This window comes from Meles meles, chromosome 19, assembly GCF_922984935.1.
Source record: "Meles meles chromosome 19, mMelMel3.1 paternal haplotype, whole genome shotgun sequence".
In the NCBI taxonomy this organism is placed as follows: Eukaryota; Metazoa; Chordata; class Mammalia; order Carnivora; family Mustelidae; genus Meles; species Meles meles.
Window position 1 is genome coordinate 42,627,392 of NC_060084.1, and position 10,973 is coordinate 42,638,364.

The window sequence follows — 10,973 nt, forward strand, 5'->3', positions numbered from 1 at the left end:
CCCCGGCAAGACCAGAGAGTAGACAGCGGAACTGGTGGAGGCCGCTGAGCCGAGGCGGTAGTAGTGGCGACAGCGACGGCAGCAGCGATGGCCGGGGCGGGGCCAGCCCCGGGACTCCCGGGTGCAGGAGGACCTGTGGTCCCAGGCCCTGGCGCCGGCATGCCGGGCAAGAGCGGGGAGGAACGCTTGAAGGAGATGGAAGCGGAGATGGCCCTGTAAGGCCCGCCATAAAAAGCCGTCCCAGAGTCAGAGCCACCGAGCCCTGGAGTCTCCAGGCCGAAATTTAGCCCGCTGTGGCTCTGTCATGGGGAAATGGGACTTTTGGGATTGTGGGGGAGGGAGTAAGAAGAGGTTGGCAGGGGCGAAGGCGCTATCGCGGTATACCCAGCGCTTCAGAATTAATGCGAGGTCCTGAGCTGTGATGTCGGTTTTGCCTCCTCAGGTTTGAGCAGGAAGTTCTGGGGGCTCCGGTAACCGGCATCCCAACTGCTGTGCCTGCGGTGCCCACGGTCCCCACGGTAGAAGCGATGCAGGTCCCAGCAGCTCCTGTGATCCGCCCAATTATTGCAACCAACACTTACCAGCAGGTACGGCTGAGCCAAGGCATATAACTCAGAGAGCACAGTGCCTTGAACACAGTGTTTGTGTACAAAAAGCTGTTGACATCCTGACTTATTGATTAACACGACAAATGTGTTTTATGTGTCAGGCACTGAGAACACAGTAACCACTAAGCAAACAATATCTCTGCCCTTTGGGAGCTTATATTCTGGACCATGTTATCCAATAGAACTTTCTGTAGTGATAAAAATGTTTTGTATCTATTAAAAATTTACATTTAAGTTAAATAGTTCCTCAGTCTTATTGGTTACATTCACCTGCTCAATAGCCAGCTGTATGTGACTCCTGGAGAAAGACTACTAGAAAGAAAACAAGTAAATGAAACTTGTTCATTTTGTCAGTAATTGTTGGGTGTTTTCTATGCATCAGGCACTATTCTAGGCATTAAGCACATAGCAGAGAACAATACAGAGAAAAACAGTCACTACCTTTTTCGGGGTTTACATTTTACTGGGTGAAGACAGGTAAAGTAGAGTAAGAAAGGAAAGGTTTATCAGTGTGATGAGGAAAAGCCTTTCTGAGGAGGTGACAGTTAAGCAAAGATATAAAGGACATGATAGAGGGAACCATGGGGATATCTAGGGGAAGAGCATTCCCCGCAGAGAGAACTGCGAGTGCAAGGGCCATGACACAGGTGACATGTTCAGGGGGCAGCAGAGAGAACAGTGGGGCTAGAGTAGAGCAAGCAAGCAAGCAAGAGAGAGAGTGGGAGGAGATAAGGACAGAGAGGTGATAGAGACAGACCTGGTAGTACCATGTGGGCTACCATAAAGACCTTGGTCTTTACTCTGAGATGGGATGCTTTTGAAGGATTTTGAGCAAAGGGGTAATATGGTCCAACTTAGACATTAACTAATTATGGCTGTGTTTAGAGAACAGACTGTAGGGGGCTGGGGCAGAGTCAAGGAGACTGAAGAAGAGGCTACCATAATCATCTAGGCAAGGTATAATGATGGCTTGGACCAGGGTGGTGGCATGGGAGATGAGAAGGACAGGATGGACACAACTTTAGGTAGTGCTAAATGCATTGAGGAAGATGAAACAGGATAACAAGAAAAGTTGCAACTGAGAGGGGTTAAGGACAGCTTTCACTAGTGGAATCCCAAAAGTCTCCCTGAAAAGTGATATTTTAACTTGGACTTAAGGTTGACAGATAGCCAGCCCCACACAGAATACAGAGAATAAAACCCCTGGCCTCCCAGCGTAAGCCAGCCAGCACAGCTTGTGGGCACGAAGTCAGGCCCCTCACCCCAATTTCCTTCCCAACAGGTCCAACAGACTCTGGAGGCCCGGGCAGCTGCTGCAGCCACAGTGGTTCCTCCCATGGTGGGTGGACCTCCTTTCGTGGGTCCAGGTAAGTGAGGAGTGGTGGAGGAGAGGGAGCCAGGGAATCAGTCAGAGTGATAAAAAGGGATGCCTGGGACACTCCTCCCACAATCTTTGTCTCTTTCCATTCCAACAGTTGGTTTTGGCCCTGGTGATAGAAGTCACCTGGATAGTCCAGAGGCTCGAGAAGCTATGTTCCTGCGTCGAGCAGGTAGGTCTGGGCCAGGAACCCCACATGTAACCAAGCACTCTTGTTTTGACTACTACAGCATCTTGCCGACATCATTGTGCTAACTCTTCATTTCATCCCCATTCTGACATTACCATCTTCCTAAAGCACAAACCGGATCATACACTTAGGAGTTTGCCCTTAGTAAGGCTTCACTTGATCATTGCAAACCAACCCCCTTATTGTTATATTGATATATATGATATATATATAACAATATATGATATTATTATATCCTAATCCCTACTCTTTGCTGTGTTTCTCCATGGTACTTAATACCTTGTAACAAGCTATACAAATTATTTATTACGGTTATCACCTTTTGTTTCCTCTAAAATATAAGGTCTATGAGGAACAAAAGTCTTGTGCCTGCCACATTGTAAGCAGTATGTGCTATCCGTGGATGGGGTAAATAAACCATCAGATAAGCACCAAGCTCCTCACCTGGCAGTCAAGACCCTGCATCCCCTAGCCCCTTACACAGAGATCCCCATATACTCCCCAGGAGTCCTAGGCATTGCTATAATGTGCCCACAATGTTCTTGTTGACCTCCCTTCTGTCCCCTGCTGTCATCCAGCTATAATCTTCCAAAGCCTATTAACTAAATAAGAATCAAGTTAACTAAATCTGTCCTCTCCACAGGTCATTCCTACTTTTGTTTTCAAGGTGATGTTTATACAATTTTTCTAACACTACTTCTGATATGTATGAAAAGAATACATGTCCTTTTTTTTTTTTAAGATTTTTTTAAAATTTATTTTTATTTGACAGACAGAGATCACAAGTAGGCAGAGAGGCAGGCAGAGAGCGAAGGAGGGGAAGCCGGCTCCCCACTGAGCAGAGAGCCTGATGCGGGGCTCGATCCCAGGACCCTGGGATCATGACCTGAGCCAAAGGCAGAGGCTTTAACCCACTGAGCCACCCAGGTGCCCCAAGAATACATGTTCTTAAAGTTCTGGTACAATCACTATTAGATCAAACTTACGCGTTGTGTTACTTAATTCCTTTCACACTCTTTTTATCTGTTATCTGAGAAATCTTAACATCTCTTATTCTTTAGTATGGCTTTGATCAAAATGCACATCTGACCTAGTCACCCTGCCTAGCTACCAGCCCTGCTGTGGCTCCCTGCTGCCCTCAGGAGGACATCCATGATCAGGCCAACAAGGCTATGCTTGGATGCCTGCTGACCTTTTGACCATTGTCTTACAATGCTCTCCAAATTTCAGCCTCTGTTACTAAAATTATACTGAATTGAAAAGAGAAAGAAAATTATTTGTAAATGTTCTCCTTGCCAGTAATCTTTACAGTCACCCTTTGCCTGACCAAAGGCAGCTGGGTCTTTATTATCCTTTAGATTTCAGCTCATAGGTCCCTTTCTCTAGGAAGCCTCTAGCTGCCCTGGCTAAGTCAGAGGGCTTCTATGGGTTCCCACCACTCCCCAGGCTTCCCCCTCCTAGTTCCAGTCACCCTGCCTGGGCTTTACCCCATCCTGGCCCTGATCACTCTGGGCTGTCACCCTCTGGTGATGGGTCTCTTCCCTCCTGCTGTGGACCAGGAGCTCCCTGAGAGCCTTTGGTCCTTTGGTGTGTCCGTAGTATTGTCCAGGACAGGGACAGACCCAGAGGAGATGCTCAGTGGTAAATTTTTGCTGAATGAACAAATGGAAAGACTCCTGCATCTCCTAGAAGGTTCCCCAGACTCTTCTCCAGGATTTCTTGGATGCTGAGAGTACCCACACACACACACCTCACCTCAAGTGCCCCGGTCCCCCATGACACACACCCCCATCTCTCTCTCCCACAGCTGTGGCCCCCCAGAGGGCCCCTATCCTGCGTCCGGCCTTCGTCCCCCACGTGCTACAGAGAGCAGGTGAGGGGGCCAGGGTCATCATCTGTGCCACATAACTTCCCCCTTAAATCCTCCAACTCCCCCACTAACACCCTGACAGATTCTGCTCTTTCTTCTGCAGCAGGTGGTCCCCGCCCCATGGCCCTGCGGCCCCCTCACCAGGCCCTCGTGGGTCCCCCTATGCCTGGCCCCCCTGGACCACCTATGATGCTGCCACCGATGGCTCGGGCCCCAGGCCCCCCCCTGGGCTCCATGGCTGCTCTGAGACCTCCCCTGGTAAGTGTGGACAGGGAGCTCATGGCCAGAGGTGTGACGGATGGAGAGATGCTCAATCCTGGCTTGATGAGCCATGTCTGAATCTGCCTTCTCACTCTCTGACGCTGTCTCTCACTATTTCTTTTTGTGGCTGAATCTGTTTTTCTTTCTTTTTGTGAGGAAAGTAGAGAAACACATGCCTTGGGTTGTTTCTGTCCCTATATCTCTATTTTTCTTTTGATTGTCCCTCTCTGTTTTTCTGTCCTCATGTCCTTGTCCCAGTGTCTGTCTCTGACTAGAGATTCCTTTCTCGGTGTAGGTGTCTCTTGTCTGCTCTCTGGCCTCAGGCCCTTGCTTTGTTGTACAGGATGGGGGTAAGGTCTGAGCCTGGGAGAAGGCACACTTCATTGTCTCCGTTTCCCACAGGAGGAGCCAGCAACACCTCGAGAGCTGGGGCTAGGCCTGGGGTTGGGCTTGAAAGAGAAGGAAGAGGCAGTGGTGGCGGCAGCAGCCGGGCTGGAGGAGGCTAGCGCAGCTGTGGCCGTTGGGGCAGGAGGTGCCCCCACCGGCCCTGCGGTCATTGGGCCCAGCCTGCCATTGGCCCTGGCCATGCCTTTGCCAGAGCCTGAGCCCCTGCCCCTCCCACTAGAAGTTGTACGAGGCCTGCTGCCCCCACTGCGCATTCCTGAGCTCCTGTCCCTGCGTCCACGACCCCGGCCCCCACGGCCTGAGCCACCACCTGGCCTCATGGCTCTTGAGGTAAGCAGGGAGCATAGCAGCTGGGGGTGGGAGGCAGATAGAATGGGCAAGGAGGGCAGACAGGAACCCATGATCTTCCACACCCAGAAACACATGTAGTCCTCTACTGATGGAGGTAAGAGGGACCCAGGAAACTGGAGGGGCTGGGAGGACATAGGGGAAAAGGAGACAGACACAGGTACTTCACATTCAGAAGTACATCCAGCTCTTTAATTATATAAGCAGGACAGTGAGAGGCATAGGCAGGTGGGGAAGGTTGAAGGGGACACATGGGTCCAGGAGACTTAACACCAAGCCTTTTGCGCCCCGTCCCCATTTCCTCTACAGGTCCCGGAGCCCTTGGGTGAGGACAAGAAGAAAGGAAAGCCAGAGAAATTGAAACGCTGCATTCGCACAGCAGCTGGGAGCAGCTGGGAGGACCCCAGCCTGCTGGAGTGGGATGCAGGTAAGGGGCCCAAGTGCAGGGCTAGGCATTGCTCAGTCAAGGACGCACCAAGGTCTCCTTCTTGGGGCAGACACAAGGAAGGTAAACCAGCTCACTCTGCAACTGCCACCTCTCTGTAGGGCAGGACCTGCTATTTGCCTGCCTCATGGAGGGCTAGACTATGGTTCTGGGAGGCAGGCCCTCACCTAGCCAGTAAACTGAATTTCGTAAAGGCACCTGGCACCTAGGACTTTCTGAACTGTTTCATTCATGAGAGGCCTGGTTTGCTAAAGGTAAAGGGAATTTTTTTTTTCTCCCAACTTCTTATGAAAAGTTTTAAATACCCAAACTGCGCCTGGGTGGCTCAGCCAGTTCAGCCTCTGCCTTTGGCTCCAGTTATAAGCCCAGGGTCCTGGGATCGAGCCCCACATCTGGCTCCCTGCTCAGTGGGGAACCTGCTTCTCCCTCTGCCTGCCACTCCCCTTGTTTGTGCACGTGCTCTTTCTCTTCCTCTGTCGAATAAATAAATATAATCTTTAAAAAAAATTTTTTTAACACTGAATTGCACAGTGAACAGTCATGTATACCCAACCCTAGAGTCAGCAGTGGCCATTTTGCTGTATTCACTTTACCTTTCTGTGTGTTTGCATGCTTTTTTTGGATTTTGCTCAGTCATTTGGAGCAAGTTATAAATGAAGTTATCACTTCACTCCTAAATACCTCCGCATTCATCTCCTAAGAAAAGTGACAGTCTCTTTTATATCATAATATTGTTAACATTCCTAAGAAAATGAATGATCATTCTGTGTTATCTCATATTCCCTTTATGTTTAAATTTCCACAGTTGCCTCTAAACCATCTGTTGCAGCCGTTTTTGCCCGTGAATCGGGATGCAGGCAATTTTCAGTCTCTAGATTACGTTGTAATGAGAATGGTCTCCCCATTACCACTTTGTCTCACATATAACAGTTGTTTTTTTTTTTTAAATGTCCAACCTAGTCGGTTTGTAGAAGACCCCTCCCTCTGAGTTTATCAGACTATTTCCTCTTAGGGGAGCCTAACTTATTCTCAGAGAGTGTCCCTAATCACCACAGAAGCTGTGGGGCAGCTACAGTGCTAGCTGAGGAAATGGACCTGCCTCCCATCTGAGTCCTTGACTTCTGCCTCTTTTGAGAATCGTCCACCTGCCCCAGGCCACGGCATGGCAGTGTCAGCCTAGAGGTGGTCAGGGCATGCTATAGACCCTAATTCTGTGATCTGGGCAAATCACTTAGCCTTTCTATACTTCTTTCCTCACTCTAACAAGGGGATAATAATGGTATGTGCCTTGTTGGGGAAGGGATGCTTTGGGCTTGAGTATATTCAGTCTGGCTCATGCCCAACTCAGGGGAGATGCTCAGGAATGGCAGCTGAGGTCAGCCTTGGAGAAGGATTAGACATCGTGTTCATGTTTCGGGGAATTAGAGTGGGCTTTGCAAAGAAGGCAAACGGGTGTAAGGGCCCTTGGGGATATCCATGGGGAGATGTCCAGGAGACCAAGGGGTGCCAGGAGCTCAGAGGAGAGGCCAGGGGTAGGACAGAGTTGGAGCCTTCATCATGGCAATGGGTGAGATGGCCCTGGAGTGGAGAAAGGCAGTGCACGTAGTTAAAAGTGAGGACTCTGGAGCCAGGTACCTGAGGTCTTGTCCTAGCTCTGCGACTACCTGGTTGAGTAACTTTGGGCAGGTAACATGACTGCTCTGTGCCTCGGTATAAAAGGGCCCATTGGGAGTTCCAGATGTGTTAAAACCTCACGAGTACTTAGCAGACAGTCTAGTGCAGGGTAAATACCATACAGATTTTGGCTGTTATCACAGAGAGGGCCCCAGGCCGAGACTGCTGGGGATGCGGAGGGAGGAGGGTTTGGGGGATGCCTCCAGAGAAGGGGGGCTATTTTAGTAAGGCAAACACAGGACCAGGCATCTGCATCTTCTGACCTCCTCTTTCCCAACCCCAGATGACTTCCGGATCTTCTGTGGGGATTTGGGCAATGAAGTGAATGATGACATCTTAGCACGCGCCTTCAGCCGCTTCCCATCCTTCCTTAAGGCTAAGGTGATCCGAGACAAGCGCACAGGCAAGACCAAGGGCTATGGCTTCGTCAGCTTTAAGGACCCCAGCGACTACGTGCGCGCCATGCGTGAGATGAATGGTATGTGAGGCCTCTCTCAGGGACTATGGGTGTGACGAGCATCTGGCCTAAGCCTGACCCCGAACCTGACCTTGAACCCTCCATTCCCACAGGGAAGTATGTGGGCTCACGCCCCATCAAGCTCCGCAAGAGTATGTGGAAGGACCGGAACCTGGATGTGGTGCGCAAGAAGCAGAAGGAGAAGAAGAAGCTGGGCCTGAGATAGGGTCGGTGGCCAGGCACCCGCTCCCTCCTGGCCGGGCGCTGGCTTTTCTCCCTGTTTTCTTTGGAAGATCCCCAACTAGCCACCCACCCTCCCTCCCCAAAACCAGTTTCAATAAATTTACGTTATTTCCGTCCCTGGCTGGGCTTGCAAGCACTCTTTGGGGAACAGGGTTTGGCATCCCCCAATCTGGGAATAGTGATTAGAAGGGAGCTTTAAAAGTTTGCCTGGACAAACATGCAGATGGGCATTTTCCTGTCCCTGCTGTGCTCCCGTCACATCTTCCTGAACCCTCTTTTAAGTGCATTCTGAGTACAGCCCATTCGACAGAAAGCAAAGAGTTATTAGAGCGAGGCCACAACCAAGCCAAGACTCAGTCCAGTTGTCTTCAGACTCCAGCCTGTGTTCTCAGTACCAAGTTAGGGGGTCTTCTGAGCCCTGCCCTTCTGGAGGTCACAGCCTTCCAGGCTTTCATCCATTCAGCAAACTCACAGAAGGCCTAGCCAGTGCTGGGGACATGGTGACCGAAACAGTCCTGGAGTCTTCCCTCAGAGCTTGGTCCAGTGGCGGCAGATAGGCCCATTGCAACACAGAGTGGTCAGGGTTGGGGTGAGGGAGCCCAGGGTGCTGACGTGGGAGTCAGGGAGGGCTTCCTGAAGGAACTGGCCACTTCTGAGTCTGTCTCATGCTCTTCCTGTCATTCTCGCAATCTCTGAAGTTCTCACCCTCTGGTCCCTGCCCCCACCTCCTTCAGACCTCCAGTCCACAGCATGGCCCTGTCAGGGTTCTTTCTAAAGTGCAAATCTGATGCCAGTCCTGTTTGAACTTGGTTCCGGCTTCTCAGGGCTTGCTGCTGCCTTCAGGGTAAAGTCCACGCTCTTAGTCTAGTGTTCAAGATCCTGCTTGGACACTTCTTCAGATAGGCAGTGTCAAGCTTGGACTTGAATTGAACGGGGAGAAGAGCCATCTGCATCCTGAGACTGTTTTCCAGTTTCTTCATTCTGCCAAACCCCAGCCACCTTCTCTTGCTGTATGTCTGTGTGGACCCTCTCAAGTTCTTCTCTATGTCTCATTTTCCCTGTGAGTGCCCCTCTGGGGTTTTTTGTTTTGTTTTGTCTTGTCTCTAAGTGTCTGTCTCTGAGTCTCTGTTCTCTCTCTGCATCTATGGATCTCTCCCACCTCTCTTTTCCCAGCCCCAGGCTTGACACTGCCTATCTGAAGAAGTGTCCAAGCAGGATCTTGAACACTAGACTAAGAGCGTGGACTTTACCCTGAAGGCAGCAGCTAGCCTTGAGAAGCTGGAAACAAGTTCAAACGGACTGGCATCAGATTTGCACTTTAGAAAGAACCCTGACAGGGCCATGCTATGGACTGGAGGTCTGAAGGAGGCAGGGGAAAGGACCAGGCAGAGGAGGGAGATTGTGTGGATCAAGCGTGGGGAGGGGATGAGGGTCTCCCAGGGGCATAGCCAGCAGAACCCTGGGTTGAGAGGGGGGCACGGGAGGAGGAAGGAAACAATGCCAAGACCTCCCTGGGAAGCTGGTCACCCAGGAGAGGTGTCAAGTTACCTCTGTTCCTGCCTTCCTCCCTTATTGCTCCCTCTCTGACGTCACATTTTCCAGTCTGGTTAGAAGGGTGAGGGCCTCCCTCCCTCCCTCACAGGAAGTGCCCTTCAGCCCCCTGCCACCTGGGCTAGACAACCCAGCCCCAGGACCCGTCCCTACCCCCACATCACTAAGCCCTTCCCGCTCCTGACCCCCTCTGGTCACTTCAGTCACAGGAACCAGGGAGGAGATGGAAAGAGGGAATGACCGCAGAAAGGAAGCTTTTTTTAAATTCAATTAATTAACCTATAATGTATTATTGGTTTCAGAGGTAGAGGTCAGTGATTCATCAGTCCTATATAATACCCAGAACTCATGACATCACATGCCCTCCCTAATGTTCATTACTCAGTAACCCCCATCCCCCCATCCCTCTCCCCTCCAGCAACCCTTCAGTTTGTTTCCCATGATTAAAAATCTCTTACGGTTTGTCTCTGAAAGGAAGCTTTTAAATGTGTGCATTTAAGTCCTCCTGAGGAAAGAGAGAAAAAACTCAACCATTGGGTTGAGAGACAGATGGACAGAGATGAAGGGATGTAGCAAGCGGAGATGGGAGAGATGGGGAGGGAGACAAAGCTGGAGAGACGAGACCTGCAGGTGAAGGCAGTACAAAGGGAAGGGGCATGGGAAGAAAACCCAGAGACAACAATGGGGACAGAGATAAGGAGGTAGGGAGACAGATGGGGAGGGACTGAAACTTAGCAGGAGAGACTGGGTGGCAAGTCCTCACTGGGGTCAGGCCTGGTACAACAGAGACCCAGAGCCAGAGGCACTAACTAGGGCAGAGAGCCATGGACAGACAGACACACACAGACAGGAGAAAGGCCGACTTCAGGGAGAGGAGGCCTGGGGCCTGTGGGGACCAGCAGGATAGATGGTGGAGCAGTGATGCCTGGGGCCTCTCAGATCCCCCTATGCTGATCCTAGCACCTCCCACTTGCTCACTCTGTGACCCATTAAGTGGCCCGCCCTCCTAAGGCTAGTTTCCCTAATGTAACACGAACAGAAGAGCAGTGCCCACACCACTGTCCTCCCACCCCCAGAATGCCAAGTAGTTAATGGCCAAGCAGGGTGAATACTGGAAAATGCCCATATCAAAGAGTTTCTTTTTAATGGTAAATACTTATTAATACATACAGCAGGATGGGTACAACCACAGGCTCTGAAGCCAAGCTGCCTGGGTTTAGGGTTACCAGATTTAGGAAATAAAAATACAGGGCAGGGATGTCTGGGTGGCTCAGTTAGTTGAGCAGCTTGTTTTCAGCTCCCTTCACAGTGTCAGGGTTGTGATACTGAGCCCTACCCCCCTCCTCCTTGGGCTCTGTGCTCAGCAGGGATTCTGCTGCTCTCTTTCCCTCTTCCTCTGTCCCTCCTCCTGCTCGCATTCTCTCTCTCTTTTTCTCTCAAATAAATAAATCTTTTTTAAAAATACAGGACACCTAGTTAAATTTGAAGTTTCAGATAATTTTTTAGTATAATTATGTCCCATATATGTTACATGTATACGGGG

At 50.6% G+C, this 10,973-nt stretch overlaps 1 protein-coding gene across 2 annotated transcripts; it reads left to right on the plus strand.

The window, feature by feature from the left end:
- Positions 1-8,000, plus strand: RBM42 (RNA binding motif protein 42). Of its 2 annotated transcripts, XM_045988780.1 has the most exons (10): positions 1-215; positions 443-587; positions 1,891-1,975; positions 2,084-2,158; positions 3,984-4,049; positions 4,129-4,304; positions 4,710-5,042; positions 5,370-5,487; positions 7,463-7,657; positions 7,750-8,000. In XM_045988780.1, exons 1-10 carry the CDS (start codon positions 88-90, stop codon positions 7,860-7,862), a joined length of 1,434 nt encoding a protein of 477 aa, XP_045844736.1. In that variant the 5' UTR covers positions 1-87; the 3' UTR covers positions 7,863-8,000. The 2 variants fall into 2 exon arrangements, with proteins under 2 accessions (XP_045844736.1, XP_045844737.1); XM_045988781.1 differs by lacking the exon at positions 3,984-4,049 and having other exon boundaries at positions 4,150-4,304.
- The last annotated feature ends 2,973 nt before the right edge of the window (positions 8,001-10,973 follow it).

Bases quoted from the DNA above. Each gene is read 5' to 3' on its own strand.
- RBM42 (XM_045988780.1), top strand. From the start codon at position 88: ATGGCCGGGGCGGGGCCAGCCCCGGGACTCCCGGGTGCAGGAGGACCT. The intron at 1,976-2,083 runs GTAAGTGAGGAG...CCATTCCAACAG, and splicing joins ACCTCCTTTCGTGGGTCCAG to TTGGTTTTGGCCCTGGTGAT. The intron at 5,043-5,369 runs GTAAGCAGGGAG...TTTCCTCTACAG, and splicing joins CTGGCCTCATGGCTCTTGAG to GTCCCGGAGCCCTTGGGTGA.